Source organism: Gavia stellata, chromosome 7 (genome assembly GCF_030936135.1).
Source record: "Gavia stellata isolate bGavSte3 chromosome 7, bGavSte3.hap2, whole genome shotgun sequence".
In the NCBI taxonomy this organism is placed as follows: domain Eukaryota; kingdom Metazoa; phylum Chordata; class Aves; order Gaviiformes; family Gaviidae; genus Gavia; species Gavia stellata.
Window position 1 is genome coordinate 4,284,090 of NC_082600.1, and position 22,166 is coordinate 4,306,255.

Below are 22,166 nucleotides of genomic sequence, written 5' to 3' on the forward strand. Positions count from 1 at the left end.
TTTTTTTCAAGAAAACAAGGAGTACAAAACCCCTGCTGACACCCTGAGCACAGAAATAACGCAGAGCTTGCACTGCTCTTGCTCAAATCCTCAATGACCTGCTTGCTGCTAAAACTTGGATATAGCACTCCCATCCCATTCTCTTTGATCTGTTAAAGCCAACAAAAACACTTGCTCTCCTCTTGGGCTATGCTAATTGTCCTCTTCTGAGACTGCTTGCAGCTCTGACCACCCCCTTGCTGTAACTTTCAGAGGTCCTGTCTCTCTGCTGTCTCCACAGGACTCTCACCCACTGGACAATCTTCTCACACGAACAGCTTGAAGCCCAAGAGGAAAAAAAAAAATCACAGACAGCTACATATGAAAAGGGAGTGCAGTAAACCTGACCTCTGCACCCCTCCAGCTTGAATAGCATGACTGTTTTTGTAGGCTTCGTGGGAAAGGAATTTTAAGGAGATTGGAGGAACAGTGAGTTTTGCAAGCGGCTCCCTCCAAATGTCAAGAGAACTTCAGGAGAAAGTGCAAACTCGTTTGAAATTCAGCAAGCAGGCAATAAGAAGGTGTGTGAGCCAACTGGAAGTAGAAGAAGGTCCTTAAAAGCCAACGAAAGATCTGCAGCTCAAGGGTGGATTGTAAAGGACCACGAAAGCAAAGACAAGGAGTGTTTGCTTCACGTGAACCAGAACATCATGCCAGCACACAACGCAGAGATGGTGAGACTGCGGACCCTGCAGAATACAACAGCTGTCGTGCTCCCTGATGGCATCACTGATGGCTGCCAGTAGAGTGTCACAACAACAGATGAGAGGCCAGAACGAGACTTAGCTGTGTGAACAGACAGGAATGGCTGCGTCTTTGTGGCATTACAGAAAAAGGATCTGTGGATCTGCCCAGACCTGAGTCTCTCTCTCTCAGTACCCCTCTTTCTGTTGAAAAGCAGAGTCTAACCCATTTCTAACCAAGTCACTGTGTTCAAGACTAAGTTTAGGTTCAGCCAGATCCCGTAACCTGTTATAAAAAGTTGAGAATACATTCAAGGACAATCAAATGAATTAAGCAAGCCATGAAAGTGCTGCCAAGCAGCTCCTTGACTATTAGGTTCAACAGAATAAGAAAACCAGTGTTGAAATAGTCTCAGTTAAAAATTTCCTTCTTCACATCCCTCCCGTTTTCAAACATGCATAAAACAATTGCCTTTTATTGCTGAAAGGAACGCATAAGAGAAGGACATTTCCATTGCAAAACTTCATATCAAAGAGGGATGAAAGCTCTAGTAAAAGTTAATACTTGCCCCGAATTTCAAGAGTATAGTGATTAATTCTCCTTTGTAATATGTGTATAATAGCAAACCATCAAGCTGTTTCAAGGCGGACAGTGAAGTCTGCCCAAGGGAGCAATGCTAGGTTGGCCACATTACACTGCATCCCCCCTGGCCTCCTAAAGCCTGTGATGCACCTCCAACACCAAGCCCACAGCCACCACGTCCCAGACCCCGGCTTTTTCATTTCCTGACCTCAGCTGATGAGAAACGTTCAATACCCACCGCGTTTCCCTGCACTTCAGCTGTGGCAGAAGTAATCCATAAATATCTCCTACTAGTCTTCTGAGGCTATTGCAGTATCTGCACTAAATCTTTAGATATCTTGGGATGACGGATGTAAATAATATTTCTCCTGTAGTAAAGGCATTTTCTGCCAAGACATATATCAATAATTTACAGAATTACAATTAGCCTGCAAGTAAGTACAGTGAAGATCAGTAAAATAGGCACTTAACAATATAATGAAGGTGACAACACTAAACCTACTATGCATCAATTAGCCTTTTTAATCTCTGCTACAGCCATTTATTATTAAAGAAATATGAAGCTACACTGACACAGACGTGAAACCAAGTCACCCACTGAAGACACTAAAACCCAAGGATATGTTACCATAGGTGGCACTAGCAAGGTCAGAATTAAAAGTCTGAAATCATTGTTCATTTAGAAACAGGCACGTGGGCATCAAAATACCAATTTTTTCCTTATTATCTGTGTAATGTTGAAAGAGGGATTCTGTTTTACTCATCCTGGACCGCTGTATAAATGAGGACCTGCACAGCACAATTCACCCACAACCACACACAAACGCCACAGCTGAATCTGTTGGCTGCAGACATCCTCCAGACTGAACTCGGAGACCAGATTGAGACGTTCATAGGGCTGTACTGAATTATTAATACCTGTCTGGTATCACATCACACGTCAGAGGCCCCTTTTGGCTATTCTCCTACCATGCTGCAGAAGAAACAATACTCGAAATCAGAGAGGGGGTCATCCACCACACTCCCGTAACGCCGAGCAGAGCAATCCAGCTACATCTGAAACAGCTCTCCACTATCTCATGTGAAAGCTGATATGACAAGGCTTCTTCCCCCCGAAAGAAGATAGCAGCTACCCACTTGCAAATCCCTTAACAAGTTGGTTAAAGAGCGGTCAAAACCTTTAAAGAAGCAGTTACGTTACTTCTAGATGTGGGGAAAACCCTTGTAAGTAGAAGAAAATTCCTATCAAAGTATTGTGGAGTGTTATCAGGTGAATGGCAGCTTTGCTCTTCTCTAGGCTGAACTCGCTGCACTGCTCGATTTATTTCACAGGGGCACAGCAAAGTTTAATTAGCTCCTTGTGAGATACTTTTAGGATTTCTGGATAGACAGGGTTAGGAGTGCCCACAGTATACAAAGAATGGGGTTGGCGTTATGAAGTGGTGAGCAGGAACACTAATTCTGAACAACGTGTGACCACGTGAATACTTGAAGACAAGGACCATTTCTGAGCTGGCATGAGCACTCGGAGCAAAGCGCCACAAAACAGCTCCACACTGAACACGGGGAAAACCCAACTGTTTTTCCAGAAGAATGCTCAACTAGATACCATTGTGTTTAAACTCTGCAAAGTTAGGTCACAGAAAATAAAATGGGATAAAGAGGAACAAAAAACCCCAAACCAAACCCAAACCAAGTCTCCTTTCTGTAGGTAAAGGCAAAATAAAAGGTGAAAAAATATGCAAAAACTATTTAATGACTGTTTAATGACTATGAACTTTACACAACTCCTAACCAAGTGAGCAGAATCAAACAAGAAGTCGCATCTCTGACAACTCACAAACAACCAGAAAACCCGCAGCCCAAACATTTTGTCTGCAAGACCAAAGATGCATTTCAGAAACCTGTTCTTCAAGGTACTAACATTTCATTTGTAATAGCACTTTCTTATTTGGACAATTCAAATTGATTTAGCAATGCAGGCTGAATACAGTAAGGTAATGATCAACTTGTTGCAAACATTTCAAGAAAATTCACTTGATTCAGTGACAAAAACAACTTAGTCTTTTGTAATCAGATCTAAGCACAGCCACAGCACACTCATTTTATTTGTCAATTCTTGTACTTCAGGGATGGTGATATACCTGCAAAACTACAGTTCTACTGAGCAATGAATTAAATTTTTCAGGCATCGTTGGCCAGCATACCTGAACTTCACTCAGAATCACAGAATCATTAAGGTTGGAAAAGACCTGTAAGATCACCAAGTCCAACCACCAACCCAACCCCACCATGCCCACTAAACCATGTCCCGCAGTGCCACGTCCCCACGCTCCTTGAACACCCTCCAGGGATGGTGACTCCACCACCTCCCTGGGCAGCCTCTTCCAGTGCTTCACCACTCTCTCAGTAAAGGCATTTCTCCTAATACCCAGCCTGAACCTCCCCTGGCACAACTTGAGGCCATTTCCTCTTGTCCTGTCACTCATCACTTGGGAGAAGAGACCAACACCCACCTCACCACAACCCCCTTTCAGGGAGTTGTAGAGAGCGATGAGGTCTCCCCTCAGCCTCCTCTTCTCCAGACTGAACAACCCCAGCTCCCTCAGCCGCTCCTCATCAGACTTGTGCTCCAGACCCCTCACCAGCTCCGTCGCCCTTCTCTAGACACGCTCCAGCACCTCCATGTCCTTCTTGGAGTGAGGGGCCCAACACTGAACACAGCATTCAAGGTGCGGCCTCACCAGCGCCAAGTACGGGGGCACGATCCCCTCCCTGCTCCTGCTGCCACACTGCTTCTGATACAGGCCAGGATGCCGTTGGCCTTCTTGGCCACCTGGGCACACTGCTGGCTCATCTTCAGCCGGCTGTCGACCAACACCCCCGGGTCCTTTTCCGCCGGGCAGCTTTCCAGCCACTCGTCCCCCAGCCTGTAGCATTGCATGAGGTTGTTGTGACCCAAGTGCAGATACTTGCTAGTCCATCTCCCAGAAGATACCCACAGACATGCCAATCCTCTAAAGCAGTTTAAAAATCTATTTTAGAGCTGCCAGAGAAGTTTTCATCACTTGCCACAAAAGTTGGTACTGACCTCAGTTCCACAACAGCGAGAGAAATCTGGTACACAGCAGAGAACCCAGGAGCCCTGAACAATGAACTTGCCATCACTGACCAACAAGAGAGGCACAGCTTTCGGCACACGTATTGCTAGTGCTGGAAGCTTCAAGGCCTCATAGCGATCTCACCACCATTGCTAAGAAGTATTATTAGGTAGTTTAGGGTTTAACAATTATACTGCCAGACTAAAGGACTTACACATATCTAATTTTCATGAAAGGTAGCATCAAATCCACAGGTAAACTTTGAAAGTCTCTCTCCCCTGCCCCAGCCTAACCACGCACAGAGCACCAAGGCTGCAAAAAAGATTACTATTACTCTATACATAACGTGGTCAATACAGAAAAAAACTAGAATTCCTATCGAAACTAATCCTAAAACATTTCCCCAGGTTTTCCAGTAAGTGTGACACAGAAAGGATGCTATTGGGGTGATGCGCTGTACGTATTTTTACAAGCTACTTTATCACTTACTCAAGGCTTTCCCCCTCTGATTAATGGGGTCACTCTACAGCTACACTGACTAAAGCACACATGTGCTTACATGGATGTGGCAAGGTAAGATGGGAGCTTCTGCTATACAAACAGTCCCCTAACAAACAGGTAACTGAGTGTCATCTTGCTTTTCCAGCAAGGCAAGTGTACACAAACGCATCAAAACTGGCTTGGGCATGTTTACACATGCTGCCACCCCGCCTGACACAAACGAAATGATAAACGTTCATGGATTTTGGAAGGGGTAAGAAGAATCTCAGCTCTGTGGTCTCCCATTGCTCTGAATACACAGATGCATGAAAACACCGTAAAAAACCTTCCTATTTCTAAGCTGCTGATACAGACCCATTTTAGACAGCCCTTTCTGCTCTAAATACATTACACGGATTGTACTTTCTGCTGTTTCTCTACTCCTCTCACTCTTAAAACTCTGTATTTTGATTACTATGGATGACCATTACATACTTGCAAAGTGTTAGTATTTACTTTCCGCAGAAGGAAACGTTGCTTACATTCTTAAGCCCAGTTTGGTTCAGCCTCTATGCCCTGCTCTAGTAAAACTTACATAAAACCACACTTACTTCATCTCTGTAAAGAGGACTTGTATAATACATGATATCCATCGCGCTGCTGTTCAGCATATCCCGTAAACCTCGTACTTTATCTGGAGTAATGGAGTCCACAGTGTCTGAAAGAAAAAAAGAAAAGACTTGAGTTACAGGCAGAAGAATGATAAAATCCAAACAAGGCACATGCAGAGAACAGGGCACAAAACTTCTGGGGACAATTTTGCAGGCTGCAGCTCCTGGAACAGCAAGAGAACCAAGTAATGTACCTCCATCGAGGGTAAGTTTTGATCTCCATTCCACCGGAAGAAATTCAACATGCGTGGCAAGATTGGAAAAATACTTTTCTTCTATTTTTCTTGCAGTATCTCGCATCCTATAAAAAAGACAAAAAAGAAAATGTTCCTGTAAAGACTACTACCGGTGCTCTTATCAAATAAAGCCAGTGCATCCAGGAACAACGCATTTCTCTTATTACTACTTTTAAAGTATGCAATGCATGCTTACTAACAGAGGTGATTACTTCAGCCTCATGCTTTTGTTATAAAGTACTTAAATTCTCATATAATGAAAAATTCTGTGCATTACATGCTCAAAAGAGTTTAAAAAACTTTAAATGTATTACACTATGGGCTTAACATAAACCACCTGAATTCATTTGAAAGATATCTATTAGCTCTGGTGGGTTTGGGGTAGAATGTGACTGAAAATTAAGAATTTTACCACTGCCTTGAAATCTTGAATCCACTTAGATCAAAAATTCAGACCAGTACATAAGGAAGATAATTCAGTGCCTTTAAACACAATGAAAACTATTAAAAATATGGCTTGAAAAGTCAGAATTTAATTTTAATTTCACATATTAAATTGGAAGGCTTGAGTGTTCTCAGAGCGAGAAATAGGATCACCTATTAGCATTTCAACTTGCAGGAGCAGATGGACAGGCTAACTGTCCTTTTAAAAGACTTTTCATTTTTAAAGTATATGTGGACATGAACACTGATGCACCTCTCTGAAGGGATGCAAGCAACTTAAAATCCCCAAACCTCAAAGTATATCTGACCCTCTCTGTTGTTTGGGGGTTAAGGGGAATAATGGTATGTTATGTGCTTTTCAAAATGATACGCTACTTGTGTTATGTGAAAGACCGATCAGCAAAAAGTGAAAACCAGCACAAAATTATACAAGATACTGTCTTGTATATTGTACTATCTTGTATAAAGATAGTACAATATCCACGCATTCTATCAAAAACATTCAGCAACCAAACCGAGCATTCTATTTTCCTTTCTTTCCTTTACGTGAGCCTTGGCTCCCAATGGCATTGGCATTTTTGAAAATGAGCATGACAAACTAAATCTGCCCAAGGGGCAGCAGCGTGGGCTTCCCAGCAGCTGGTTCCCAGTTCCAAGCATCAGAGGGGTTTTTTTTATTTCTGAGGCAAAGCTCAGAGTTTCAACGTGGGGTTTTTTTTTCCCCCCTATTTTCAACGCAAACCCCTTTTAATGATTGCTATAAGCATGGGCATGATGACATTAATCTCCCATCTGTACTTGAACCAGTCCAAAGGTGGGTTAGGAAGTTAAGCCCCTTAGCTGAGACACTTTCCTTGAATATATTAACGCTCCTCTGTTCTCCTTCAACAGAAATGAGGCAGTTTAACCTAAATCACCACCAACACTGGTGTACTCACTTGAGCTGCTCCATTTGAGGAGTGCTTTCCGCATCAACACAGCATCAGCACTATAAAGAGAACCTATATAGACAACTCTGCCGAACTCCTGGCTTGAGTTTAAGCCCCATTTAAAACAAAGTCAGGAGTGGCCCAAATCTCCTCCACGAGGCTGCCACCAGAGGTGACAATACAGATGAAAAAGGAAGAAGTATTGACAAAATTTCTTCTTAATCTCCCAGCATAGCTGTCGCCCCGTTGGGACGCAGCTCACTAGTGGGATTTAGGCTGAAGGCAGATGTCTCAGGTGGAACAAACGCAGAGATGAATTTCAGCCATCACCTTCAGCTCTTGAGGGCTGCAGAGATGTCATGGTGGCTTTGGGCAAAATGCCTTCTACATTTGTATTTCAGCCTTATCAGCTGCACAGCGAGAGAGAAACACACTTCACTGAGGCAGGGGTGTGAAAGGCAATGCCTTGCAAAAATATCTTCTACAAAGATAATTAATTCTTCTCCTTTATCACGTTTTTCCCAGGAAAAGCAAAAGCACGTTATGCTACTAAAAAAAGCAGATCAACGATGTACCAAACTTTTGAAGCAGGCAGTCAAAAGACTTTTCCATAACTGGCACCTACTTTCTGATGAAGAAAAGGAAAAGAAGGAAAGGGGAGCATCCTTTACATGCTTTCTTCCAAAGCAGTTACTGATGGCCTGACCAAACAGCCGAGAAATGCAACTCATCAGCATCTCTATTTTTAAAGCCTGGTTTGATTGCACTCCTAATCTCCTAGTCTCTAGTCCAACGAGATGGCAAAGGTTTAGGTAAAGCAGAATGTCCTTCCTATGATGAGGGGATAAAAAAAAAACAATTCAGCAAGAGGATCTGCTTAAATCGGGGACGATTTAAGGCCCGAACTGACCAAGCCTTGCAAAGCACAAAACAACCCTCCCCACCACCTGCCTCTAAGGACACTTACTTGAGAGGCCAACTTCAGCCGCATGGAATTTCTAGATTATCAAGAAGATAAAAATTCAGTAAATACATTAACATTCCTGGAGTCCCTGAGTAACCAAAACAAAAGAGAAAAACACACCTGTCTAAAGAAAATCAGATGATTACTAGCTCAAGGAAATATAAGGACCTAAATTCGTGCCCCTGTACTCGGCACTGATGAGGCCGCACCTCAAATCCTGTGTTCAGTGTTGGGCCCCTCACTCCAAGAAGGACATGGAGGTGCTGGAGCGTGTCCAGAGAAGGGCGACGGAGCTGGTGAGGGGTCTGGAGCACAAGTCTGATGAGGAGCGGCTGAGGGAGCTGGGGTTGTTCAGTCTGGAGAAGAGGAGGCTGAGGGGAGACCTCATCGCTCTCTACAACTGCCTGAAAGGGGGTTGTGGTGAGGTGGGTGTCCGTCTCTTCTCCCAAGTGACAAGTGATAGGACAAGAGGAAATGGCCTCAAGTTGCACCAGGGGAGGTTTAGACTGGATATTAGGAAAAATGTCTTTACTGAGAGAGTGGTGAGACACTGGAATAAGCTGCCCAGGGAGGTGGTGGAGTCACCATCCCTGGAGGTGTTCAAGGAACATGTGGATGAAGCACTGCGGGACATGGTTTAATGGGCATGGTGGGGTTGGGCTGATGGTTGGACTTGATGATCTTACAGGTCTTTTCCAACCTTAATGATTCTGTGAAAATCAAAATGAATATTCTTTGGAAATGCTAACAATTCTTTGGTAGTGCCAAGTCAGCTTAACTTTCTCTGCATGAAGGAGGATGGTGGCCAGCTAAGATGGATTCCGAAACAGTAAGTTTAGCAGGAAACCGCCCCAGCAGCAATCTAAAGCTGTTAGGCTTAAAAGCAATAAAAGCATAGAAACGTTGTATGAATAAAGCACAGAATTCTACACAGCAACAATTATTTTAAGGAATCGGTAAATAACCTGGTCCTAATAGTGCAGGAAAAACCATCCGAACCACTTACGCATCAGTAGCGGCTGTAAATATTATGAATAAATAGCTGTTCGAGCTACTAGAGCTATTGGCATCCCCATCTTCAAATATGACAGCTACAGGGTTTCTTCCTGTTCGAAAAGGTCCAGGTTTTAACTAAAGCTATTCACAGAGGATTTTTTAACTAACAGACTCCTTTCTAAAGCTACATATATGGAAAAAACGGTGCAGCCTAGCAATTCTGCCAAAGCTTTTGGGAAAAGCTTCAAGTCTCCCCTCCTAAAAGCTGTGCCTTAGCCAAAATTTTGTGAAATGCAAAATGTAATTTTACTCGCATCTGGAGGGTTCCCCCCGCTTCAGCTGAGGTTGCCCAGACGTGTCCAGCCTCCGGCAGAAGAGTCCCAAATTTCTGCTAGAACGGTTTACGGACAAACATTCAAAAGCACTCGGGTACATTAGAAAACCAAAACCCACTCTGCGTCCATCTTCCTTATGCCTGGCAAAATACGTTCTGGTAGAAGTGCACAAAAGGTCTGTTTCGACAAGTTTTTGTTAACTGCCACTTCACCGATGTCAAATCAAGTACGCAGCAATTGCGCTTCTCGGTGTTTCAAGTGTGCTCCTGTGCTATGATCCATTGCATTGCACGCTAACCTTATGAAACTGCTTAATATTATAAATTACTGCCTGGAGTTTTGCAGATTACAAACTATATTGTTACAAAAACATTCTTTTTTTTGCCTTCCACTAAACTTTGAGGCAATCCAGTTCAGTGTCACTAGCCAAATACTGTCAGAGGGGCAATTATTCTCTTTTTCATTATTTTACAGCAAAAACATCACACAAATCACCTGAGCATAAGAATCATGGAGGCATTAAAACACACCAGCAGAACAATTCCCAGTGCAACACATCTCATTTACAGCGAATGGCACTATACGACATCTCCCACTGATTTTGATCAACAGGTTTATATTATAAATTCTAAAGAAAATTGTGGTGTAATTGCCAAGCGATGCGGCTACGCTCTCATGCAAACCCCCAGCATATATACCTGCTATACACACGCTTCTCTGGTTCTGCTATAGAGTCTGTTTTTTTCTTCTTCTGGCTTTTAAAAAATAAATATTTTGAGCTATTTTATTACATGGCAAGTCCATCTACTCACTTGCTAAATTAACACCAACTGAAGTAATAAATCCTCATCCGAACAGGCAAAGAATTCTCCTCCTTTCCAATACAAATGGATGTTGAAATATCGACCCCAGAGCAACAATGACTTAAATCTATACGTCAAAACACATGGTAACAACTAAAATTTACGATTTTTCTAAGGAAAAAAATCACTCAGGTGCAGATGCAACACATACCTTAGAAAGCATTTTGACATATTGCTATTTTCCATGCAAGAAGTAATGTCCTGAAAATAGATACTTTGAAACTCACCATAAATAAAATGTGCTTGGCTGCTTTTCTCTGATTAAAATAATAAATAATAAACCCATATTTTCACAGGTATACATCCTTGCTTAAGCAAGTATATTCCAGAGATGTATCAACATATTTACGATTATCGCTGTGTTATGCTACTAATTTTACTCTTGTGGAGCATTCGCAAATACGACATTAAAAACTGGAGAGCTACAAACAAGTTAGCTTCAGCTAGTTTACCGATTTTATAAAATGACCTTGATAGCTGGTAACAGCAAAATGCCTGAAGGCTTGATGATGTTATTCATTTTATTTCCAAGTCATCTTTGCAGACTTTCTTCAGTCGGATGATTCATAGCCAAGAAAAAGGGCATGGTTTTTAATTTAAAAAGCATTACACCAGCCAACTGCTTACTCTGAACTCTTGATTTAAGAGATAGGGCAATGGGATGTCCCCATAGAAAAACCTAAACTCTTGCTACTGCCTGCAAAACCATGTGGATCCGCTGCTGGTTTTTGGTCATGCAACTGGTAAATTATGCTCTAAAGCATTCCCCAAGTGCTTTCACCACTCCGCAGTTGCCTCAAACGGAGGGCAGCACTCACCGCCTCTTTGAGGAAATAGTACCACCAGTTATTGAGGAAACTCGGGGCTGGCTTAAGCTAAATTCGGTAAGTCAAAGTGAGAGTAGCGGGCATGAGTAATAAAAATTGAGATCCGCTCAAGCCAGAGGAAATGAAAGGGAGGTTGTTTTCAAAAGCTCAGCTGCACCGCAGAAATGCGAACTCAAGTCTTACTCCAGGCGGATTTCAAAGAGCAATTGCGAGACAGAAGTAATTTTCTGCCACTGTTCTTCAGGGATTCATCTGCTCTCAGACCAGAACATGTTAAGACCGCTGCTCTAGGACACACGCAGACTCATTTGACTTCTGAAGGATGGACATTCTAGGATGCAACCAAAGTAAGCATGGTCATGGCTCACACTTCATCTTTTTCAAGAATAATGGGACCCCGCATGATCAAAAGAACTCAGGCTGCTCAGTTAATTGATCACGGGACCCCTGCGACAAGCCGGCAGAGATCCAGGTGCCCCAAGTGCAAGTGCCTCCCTCCCCAGCACCGCTTTCCAAACGGCGGCAAGGTTGCCCCTTGGCGAGATGCTGGCTTTGGCACACAGCAGATTAGGCATTCCCCGTCCCCGTTGTCATCCCCCGCCTCCTCACCACTCCCTCCCATCTCCCAGATGGGGTTCCAGGTTTGGTTTTTTTTTTTTGACCAACTGCAGCAATCCAGTTTACAATGGGACCACGCAGATGGTTGTGCTGGTGTGGGCAAGGAACGGGCAGCACCGGGCAGAAATGAGGGCTGGGGGGAGGACGGGAGCGAGAACAGATCTAGAGATCCATTTAAGTCCTAAACAGACTCTTACAGCTTCCACCTGATACGCAGTCATGTGTTAGGTAATTAATAAATGTACACAAAACAAGCTCTTACGGAAGTATTTAATGCCCTAACTACCCCCTTTTACCTCTTGGGCTGAACTTCTCATTTAGCTTGCAAGAGCAGCTCAAGTTGAAACCTGTAAGACAATTTTTACCATTTGGATACTTAATTTCAGAAGGACACGCAATCATTACCAGCATTGAAGAACGGAAAACAAGCATGTAATATGTATTTAATGCAATGCAAGCATTTAAATGGAAAATAAGCAGAATTACCAAATACTTGAAAAGCTAAAAATTTTAGGAGAAATTTTACAGGAAATCTTGATGTAAGATTCCGACAGCGCATATTTAATGTGCTGAAAGGCCTCTGAGAGGCTCTGCACTCTGTAAGGGCTTGCATACCACTGGAAATGTACCAAAATAGCTATTCTGAAGTAATTATTATAATGATAATCCACAATTAAAATGCTTTCTAATGGGACTTGCAATAAAAATGTAATTGGTGATTATGGAACGCCAAGATGATGTTGCTTGTGCAGACAGCATTTTTTGTGCTATGAGCAGCAGCACAGGCAAATATAATTTTCAAATCAAACCAGGAGATTCAGACAGAGGCAGACAGATACCAGCTTTAGGGTAAGAGCAGCCAAGAAGTGTCACAACATTACAGCTATGATGGAAATACACAGAACAGTTCTTCCATTGAATTTGCAAGCACAGGAGCTGATGAAATTTAGAGGGTCAGCCTAAAGGTCTGACCTTTACCTAAGTCAGGTAAAACAACAGGATTTTTTTCAAGGAGGTTGGAAACATGGGTAGTAACATTCCTAATATACGTAAGAAACCCCATCCCATCCCTGCCATAATCTAGAAGCACAATTTCAACAAAATCAGAGATTAGGGTTCAGTGAAAAAAACATTCAAATTAATGGTATGAAAGTGTATACAGTAAAATTAAAAGGATATCCCAAAATGATTTTTTTTAAAGTTAACATTGTACCTTACCAGAAACCTAGTAATGCCAGAATACTGCAACTGATGGCAAATAAAACCCCCTCCAATTATGCCATAATATCTTAGTTTATACTACACAGGAATATAGAATATAATATCTTCTTCCTTAAATAACCATCCCTTTGCTACCGAAGTGGCTCACAGCACATTATTCTGTTCACGTTAGGTCAGCTGAATCACTGTTCCAGCCTGGAGGAGGTACTGTCTCTTCCCAGACGAGTTCTGCAGTTAATATCAGCACTGACAGAAGCAGCTTGTTGTACCAGCTGCCGTGCTACATTTAAGATAATAAATGTGTTTAACGACACTGAAGAAACAAAATCATGTCACATCTACCAAAGACCTGTTCACTCAAGCATCGATTAAATGCACCTTTTCCATTTACCTACTTACAGGACACCCTGCGACCACAGCATCTAACCACGTTAATGATTAGATCGAACTCCATTCCTTAATGAAATCAGCGCATATAATTTTACATCACCCTGGAAGCAGAGTTCTGTTTTCACCTCTGTAACCAACAGGATCTGCCTAATGATGCAGATGCATCATGTGAGCTGCACCAATTTCTTCTCGAGGAGGTAACCTGAGGACAGAGCATATCAAATGAGCTCTGGTAGGGTCTCTCACCAGCCTGGGTTACACAGTATTCCCTGTCTGGGTTATAAGCTATATTTTTGCACTTTCTTTTTCTTTCTTTTAGGACCACTTGTTCAGGTGAGGCTTTGGTTTTGTGCTATGAACTGAAGCGTTGCTCTCACACAGGTTGAAATAAATACAAAAGTTTCATCCCAGGGTAGATTGAACCCCCAAAGAAGCAACAATAACCGTACGTGGCAAAGACAAAATGCACAAGACGGTTTTTTGTGGATGGTAGAAAGGAGCCTGAACAAGTATCCCTGAACAAGAGACCCCTGAGTCCCTCCAAGCACCGTACCAAAACAAAAAAAAGCAAGGTGTCACGGAGATTGCCTCGTCCAACCTACCTCATCTCTGTTCTCTCCCCAGAGTCCGTGGAGAGGACTGGTGGCTCTCTGCAAAGGAACGTGTCCTGCCATATGTCCTGGGCCTAAACCCAAAGCAACCTTCTATTTCTAAGGGGGATGCACACCACCTACCCCAAGGTTCTCACACTAGCATGTCTATATCACAAGTGAGATCCAAGTCCTTCAAAGCTGCACGCAGCCCGAGACAATGACGAGCTCTGAGGGCTGACAGGGCTTTCTACATCTGCTGGTGGTACCCAGATATTGATGAGGGAAGAAAGGAGTGGTGACACTGATGGGCAGACCTATGGCTTAAGTTACAGATTTAGCACGGCTGCAGCTACACGTTTCCTACTAAAGAATGTGCCTTTAAAAGGAAAAAAATCACTGAATTCTATTCTCCTTAGCTTCTACTTTAAAGTGCGAATGGTCAAAAAATATTTCTCCTTATCTTATCATTTTTCAAAAGGCAACATTTGACTCCTTGTGTCCCTAATGCAAAAGAATGTAAAAAAAAGCAACACACATATCACAGATGAAGGTGCTAACAGAAAGTGCAGAAAGTGCTAGTATGGCTTGTGAGAGCTGCCATTGTGCTGGCCTGGCAGACTCTTCTTCTAAAATCTCTTCCTAGAACATATGGGTTGTTCCTCACTGATAAATCTTATGCTAAAAAACCCAAAAAACAAAAAAACACTGAAAAACTTCAATCTAAATGATGCTTTCATTTGCAGATTTTGTACAGAATACACAATTTATGCCGATAATTAGCATTTTAAAAGACTGCGCAATACTATCTGATATTTCTTGAGGATATGAGCGAGATTTACTGAAGCACAAAAAGTCTTGTTTCCCTTTTAGACAAAAGATTTCACATAATGTGCTGCCAATTAAAGCAGGATTTCTTACAGAATGAATGCTTATACACTGTGTCCTGAGCTGAAGTTAACCCACCCGTACAACCCCTGTATGTACGTTCAATGGCAAACAGGGAAGGGAGAAAGAAAAAAGCAGAAAACCTTAATGATTCCAAGGTGGAAGTTTTATTTCTCGTCGCTGTTAAAACAACTTATTTTTAGGGTATTTGCATTTCCAGTGTAATTGCTTCCTACAAAAATTTAAGTTTTTACATTTATTTTGGTAACTAACTTCAGCTTTTTATCAAGGGCTGTGGATCCTTTTCTCTTTGGTTTTGATTGCTTGCTCTTAAACAACACGAATAAAAGAGCAGTGAAGTGCCAGAATAAGGGGAGTAGCAGGTTGTTGCTTTGAGGTGACAAATGACACAGCAGTGACATCAAGAGGTCTACTCTACCACACGAGAGGACACTAGAGTGGAACAACCAGCTGAACGAACACAAGAGCCTGCTGACATGATGGTACACACCACAGCGACGGCACATAAGCCCTGACCTACATTGCCATTCTGGATTTAAAGGGAGGTTCACAAAGCTCTTGCCACAAAATCAGCAATCCCGGCTCTACACACACTTCCACAGGAGTCACTGGGTACGTCGCTATTTCTGTCAACTTTGATGGAACGTGGAACTATTTGGGACACACATACTAAACCATCTGCACAATACAGATCTGCGATTTACACTTTTTTAGCCTCTTCTTTCAGCTAATGAAGCATTCCTTAACACCACCTTGTCCCTCACAATGCTGTTATCACGACTTTACAATTTCTTCTAATATTCAAAAATATTTTCAGGTAGAGCATTCTAACAGCTCAGGAGTTTCTCTTCCCATTCACCAGCACCCTAACTGGCCTTCTGAGTTAGCTCAGATGTCAAATCAAAAGCCATTTGCAAACCAGTCTTCACATAAGACATTCAATGAAAAGATCCGGTAAGCCTTCAATCACGTTTTACTATTCAACGGGTATCTACGCACAGAACTCCACGAGCAGTCTCACAGCAAGAGCTTCCAACTGCAGGAAGTGACTCTGTCCTGTTAGGAATGCCAACATCCCTACTAGCTCCCCGTTTCCCCTCTCTTACCAGTATGCACTTCATGCTTCCACTATTCTGACAACCAACAGGAACAATAGAGATTCCCCTTGAGTCCAACCAAATGAAAATCTCTCCCTGCTCAGCAAAGTCACTGACCACAGGTGCTAGAAATTCACGGGCCAGTACCCTAGAAAGTTGGAAGCGTTGGTCATGAAAACAGAATACCTCTTCTTGCTCTTCTGGCTTGCAGCTGCTCTCACAAAGTCCATACATCTGAATTAACATAGAAAGTAGTGTACTCACAATATAAAGACTAACGACTCAGGGGAAGAGGGGGAGAAGGAAACGGGAAAAGATACAGCGTAAACCCAAGGGTCTGCTGTCACGTAGAATGTCAGCCTTAGATTCAGGCTAGAGTTGGTACTGCAAATATTACAAAGCACTCACATAGCTGTATTTTTGATGATCCTTCCTTGGTCCATTTTCTGCCCAATACCATGCACAACAAACACAATGTGACTAGTTTGTGGTGGCTTGTCTTCTAACGTAGCTTCTTCTACATAGCCTCTATGTAGCCTTGTCCCACTACTTGAAGCTGTAGAAAAAACATTATCCTAGATCAGTTACATTCTACGAAGTGCAATGGTCTTTTATGTCGACAGAAGCTTGACTCATCTCAGACCAACACATTAAAGTATTTTAAAAACAAGATTATGCATAAAGGAATAGCATGTATTTTTAATGTCTGCAATTTTAAACTCCTGTGAGATTTGAGCAACTAGGTGATATCAATTGTATCAGTCAATGTATTACTAGGCCATTTCCACTGTAAAGACAACTAATTTCAGAGATGTTTTGAAAAACAACCTTTTAAAAAAACAGTTGTATAATTGTCCCTTCACTTTTACAACACAATACCCTTCTTCTGTGTGTCTCAATCATTAAACTTCCTTACATCCCCACCTTACTTCCACAGAATGGAAGGATCATGGAAATGATCTGGCCCCAAAACTGATAAGCGTTGTCATTCTTTCTCTGACCCCATTAAGAGAGCTGGTTGAAAAGCTTTACAGGTTTTCATTTTGACAGGGAAAACCTATGTTTTATTTGAAGCTCATCCAACCTCAAATTTCCCCACTCGTTGTCCAGTTCAGCTGCCAAACCAAAAAATCAAACACCCAGGGCAAATCTGGGTATTCTCCCAGTGCCACGCCGATGGCTTGAGAAACGCACTGGCACAGCGTGTCTCCATCTCCCTCTAGTGACAGAGCCATCCAGAGGACCACAGCCTTGCATCAGGGCTAGCTGCGCGTGAATCCAGCAACCCCTTCAGATGGCCACGTAGAGGAAGGCAGCATCATTCCCCACCACAACAACTGAAACAAACAACTTGGGTCGTGTTTTTGTAGTGTTTTCCTCCCTAAAAATTAAGGGCAGTTTTTACATGGGACAGGTTTTCTTTATCAAGTGGGCTTCTATTCAATATTCCCCCCCACATTGTTTAGGACAGATCTTATTATTTATTACATGCTATCCAAATCAAGTTCTGGATACAGAATATTTCATTTCTTCTGGAACCGAAGCACTGAATTATATTAATTCTTGGCAAACATTAATTAAGTATCCACCCAAGAGCCCTGTGGGGTAAGAAGGCGTTAATTACAGAACAGAGGCATGGAGATTAAAGCCAAACCTATTACCCGATCTTGTCTCTTCAGAGACCAAGGAACAAAACAGATGTGTATGTACTTGTTTCTGTAGTTGTCCAGCAGTGCATAGGAGCACCATGGCAGAGAGGACAAGTCCCAGTTTTCTAGGTTGGCAATAATCTGCCTTTTGCTGGAGAGAAACCATTCTCTCTTCCAACCATCTCAGCCTTGCTGGCTTTGTAACTGGTAGTTTTGAGCTTAAATGAGTCTGGAAACAATTTCTGTCTAAATGCTTCACCCCTCCTCTCAGTTCATACATCTGTTTAATGAACTGAAAAAAAAGCAAGAGCTGGCGAGAGGGGAAGGTGTGATCATGTATTTAAGGAATACATCACAATACACAAGTACATAGTGGTAAAGTTAAGGTTGCAAAGGGAACTGTAATTCTTGTATCGTAGCTGCTAGACTAATATTTTCATGTACTTATTACGTAATGCTAACTGCTGCATCCAAAATAATAATAAAATACGTAATAAAAATAAGTCATAGCCTATTCCCATCTAGTTACAATTACGTACAACAACCTAAGGACCCTAATATACTCTTCTGTAAAAACTGCAATGGCCAAAGTGGGCTAGTCACATATTAAAACTTCAATCTCCCTTGAGCGTTAAAGTAACAAACTTAAAACACGGGTATTTACAATATTCTTTACAAACTCCGAGAAATATTACCTTTGGAAAACCCCAACTTTTGTGTAACAGTTCTTGCAATTTTAGATGTTGTTGCATCACTGTAAAGATACACTTCATCCACACTGTGCCAGTCCACATGGTTGCGACTCAACTTTAGACTATGAATAGCTGCAGCAAAAAGGAACAACATTTAATTTAGATGGGTAAGAGGAAAAGAAAGCCTCTTCAAACACAGAGAGAAGAGTAATTTACACATAGGTTAAAATCTAGAGCTCCATTATACCTAAATCCGTATTATTTCTTACCTTGGAAAGTTTTTTAGATTTAGGATTAATCTGACCAGGACAAGCAGCAGTTTGGAGACCACCTCTGAGGACATTTCATATCATTCTCCTCCCACCCTCATTTTGGGATGGTGGGTTTCCAAATTATTCCCTTAGCTGAAAATAAAACACGGGGGATGGACAGGGCAACGCATCCTGAAATATTGCAGGTTGGTATGATGACCAGGTGGCTGCCCCATGCACTCTCATCGCTAGAAAAAGAGCAATTTCACTCCTATCTTCTCTCTCCTGTGTCCGTACAGCAAGATCCCTGCGTTTGACTGTACACTGCAATACCACAGCGGCTTTCAAGGCTCCATTACTAGAAGGCTCCATTGCATTTCTATCCTTTCAGAAATATCTAGGAGCTGGAAACGCAGTTCAATGAGAAAGCCTCTGAATGAGTAATTTCTGGCACAGAACAGAATCTAACTCTTTCAAAAGCCACTAAGAGCTCTAGTGGGTTTTTTTGTGCAGTTATTGTGTTTTCCAGATTTGGAACTGATTGAGCTCTGGGACCAACCTCATGACACGCTGCCTGATTGTCGGGATTAAGCACAGCAGGCATGTTATAATGCAAGTCAGAATCTCTCATCTAAGGCTTAGAGCTTGCTTGAGCAAAGCAGTCCCGTACCTGTATTACTAGTAATTTGGATTTCACCTAAGTGTGGAAATCTGCTGCTTAGCTCTCCTCTAATGTGCGATATATAACATTTGGAGAGCTGACAACAGCAATAGCCCTGTGACAATAAAAGTGTTATTTAACTGTCATTGGTCTTGCTAAAAAGTCCAAAGTCATGGAAAACACCCAGAGGGTTTGCTTTGGGTTTGGTTTTTTTTTCCATAACAAGTGGACTCTAACCTGTCCCCTACTTGAAGCCACTCAGGTGAATTGTTTATACCCTTCTAAAAACATTCTGAGAAGGCCTGAACCATCATGATTTCATATTTTAACTCTGCTACAGCACAAACCAGCCGTATCAAGCTAGATGTTGTGACCTTTCTCCTGCAGTATTTTTTGTTTCTTTGCCAAGGCAGATAGACCTCACATAGTCTGATGAAAAACTAGATGAAGTCTGTAAGAAACAAGGGGATTAGAAAAGGATTATCCCTTCTGTTATAGTAAACAACTGATTCACAAAAAATAACTAGAACTATATTGCTGTTTTACACTGACAGAGGAAGAACAGGAAAGGAAGTAAGCCTGACTTTGAAGAGCAGACATGTCAGCTTAGGGTAACGACTGGCCAGAGCAAGAAGCGATCTAGCAAGAACACAACGAATATACAAACGGATTTTTCATAAACATCCCTGCAGGCGCAGAGATGAATCCATGTCCAGAAATCTCAGTTTAGAACTGGAGCAGGAAAGAAATGCCCAGCAAAAATCCCTCTTTCAGACTTGGAGACAATGCAACACAGACTGCGATGTCCCAAGACAGGCACGTAGTCTAGGGGCAAAGGCAAGGGACCTCCTTGCAGATATCTCTGCAATCTCCTCCATCCTCAATTCCATGACCAATGTAAACTTTTTATGCATTGTCTAGCAGGTTGTTAAGAGCTGTTCCATCTGCATTCTGTAAAATCCCTCTCAGGGTATGTTCCTGGGGAAGCTGACAGAGGAGGGCTGGAAGCTTGATGCCTTTGTAGAGCGTTGTGATCAATGTCCAAAGCATGCAGAGGAAGAGATGGAGAGGCCCGTGGCCAAGACACTTATTTCTACTGAAGAACAGCAGTTTGGGGAGGAGCGATCCTCAAACTCTTTCTGGAATCAAGTCCAGCCTCTCTACTGGAAAGAATATACAGAAAGAAGTAGGTTTTCCCTACCCTGCATGAATTATTCTCACTTGGGAAGAACAAATTCCTAACTTTCACTCTTACGGTGTTCTTCAAAAACACCTATGTCGAAGGACACATCAAAATCAACTACAAGACATGCAAGCACTGAGGAACTGCAAATGAAATATCCAACACTGTTTCTCTGCATATTTAGTAATGCCTTCAAAAGGGAACCTGAAAAATTTGGTCTACTGTTAACACAAGCACCACATGAAAGTACCAGTAACCTTCAGTAGGACCGTACCTCCTTGTCTCTTGACAACAGAGTCACTTACCTCTCTGAGATGTGTTGTTAACATACATGTTGCATTCAAGCTCAGATCTATTTTTTACAGCACTTGGACTACACACCATTCCTTTCTCCCCAGCACCCAGAATAAAAGTTAAAAAAAAAGTGTGTGTGTGTGTGTTCTCGCTTCTCAGTTTTCCTTCAACCACAAAATATCAGGAGCTTTTAGGGAAGCGGCAGGATCCAGAACATGCGTATGGACGCTTTTCAGAGAATCTGAATTTGCCAGCAAGATGATAAATTTTGCAATTTTGATTGACATATTTACATTTTATTTCGCGTCTCTTAGTAAATTTTGTTAACCAACACAGTCACTGCTTTGCTGAGTGCCTGTCAATGTGCACACTCCAGAGCAAAGTCCAAACCAGCAGCAGAGAGACTCAATCACTGAAGAACAGTGGCTGCAGGACGTTTTGAAGGCACCATGCACTCCAGTGCAGTATTTTGCACTTTTGTTTTTGAATAAAAGTATTTTGAAGTTTGGATAACACTTCCAGGGTGACTATCTTACCAACCAGGAGTAGACACATTCCTGTAAAAGTTAACAAGAGTCACCAGGCTCAAAACAAACTAAGCTAGGTGCTCTACCTTGGCACTCTGTTTTGAAAGCCCATGGGATGCACTGTTTAAAAAGTCTACCTGAGGATCAATGCACCCATCCCAGAGACCAACCCAGCCTCTTACTGAGGTGGGGTGAGATTTTGTCTCCCCTTTTTTATTTATGTAACTCTTGGGATGTCTGTTCATCCTTAGGCCCTGGATGTGATGTCCACCAGTGGAGCAGAAAGCCCCTAATAAAGGAAAAATCTATCACCCTGAGCTCCAGGCCCTCTTGGTGTGCAAGAACACCCCTTCAAAATAGAAGCGACACCCCACTTGATGACTATGGTTGTGCGCTCTTTATCCTTACATAACCGTCTGTCCCAGTGATGACAATGTCTGGGGAGAGAAAAACGGTACACCCTTGCGGATTTGCATGGCAGAAACCCAGCTGAGAGAAAAGCTGCCTATCCGAGATCAGTAACAGGGATAAGCGATCCACAAGCCAAACATGCATGCATATCTAGGCAGAGACAGTGGTCCTCCGTCATTATGCACAGGAGATACTCTTTAGGTAAAAAAAAACCCCAAACCCTGCAGTAAGGGTCCCTGCATGAGGGCCAACACTGCACCGAGGACTGTGAGGAGATTCTCAAGACTCTCAAAAGCCCAACCAAAAGGAGCTTCTGCTGCTGACAGTCCCAGGGTGTGTTAATAAGCTGAAAATAAGTATCCTAAAAAAAAAAATAAAAATCTGCAAACCGTGCTTTCCAGGCATGGGATTACAAGGGCTGCCATCACTGTTTTGAAACTGAACATGAGGAAGAGCAAGGTATGTTTTCCTGAAGATGATGAGACAACATGATTTACATTCTCTTTTCAGAACAAACCGTGA

General features: G+C 42.4%; 1 protein-coding gene across 1 annotated transcript in view; it reads right to left on the bottom strand.

Annotated features, from left to right (window-relative positions):
• The window catches only part of DDHD1 (DDHD domain containing 1), a 69,564-nt gene that overhangs the window by 20,944 nt on the left and 26,454 nt on the right, over positions 1 to 22,166 (bottom strand). Inside the window, exons 4-7 of the mRNA XM_059819692.1 lie at positions 18,321 to 18,449; positions 16,385 to 16,532; positions 5,752 to 5,858; positions 5,498 to 5,604 (exon numbers count right to left, since the gene is read on the bottom strand). Of these exons, the coding sequence (XP_059675675.1) occupies positions 5,498 to 5,604; positions 5,752 to 5,858; positions 16,385 to 16,532; positions 18,321 to 18,449 (491 nt within the window). The remainder of the gene's footprint in view (positions 1 to 5,497; positions 5,605 to 5,751; positions 5,859 to 16,384; positions 16,533 to 18,320; positions 18,450 to 22,166) is intronic.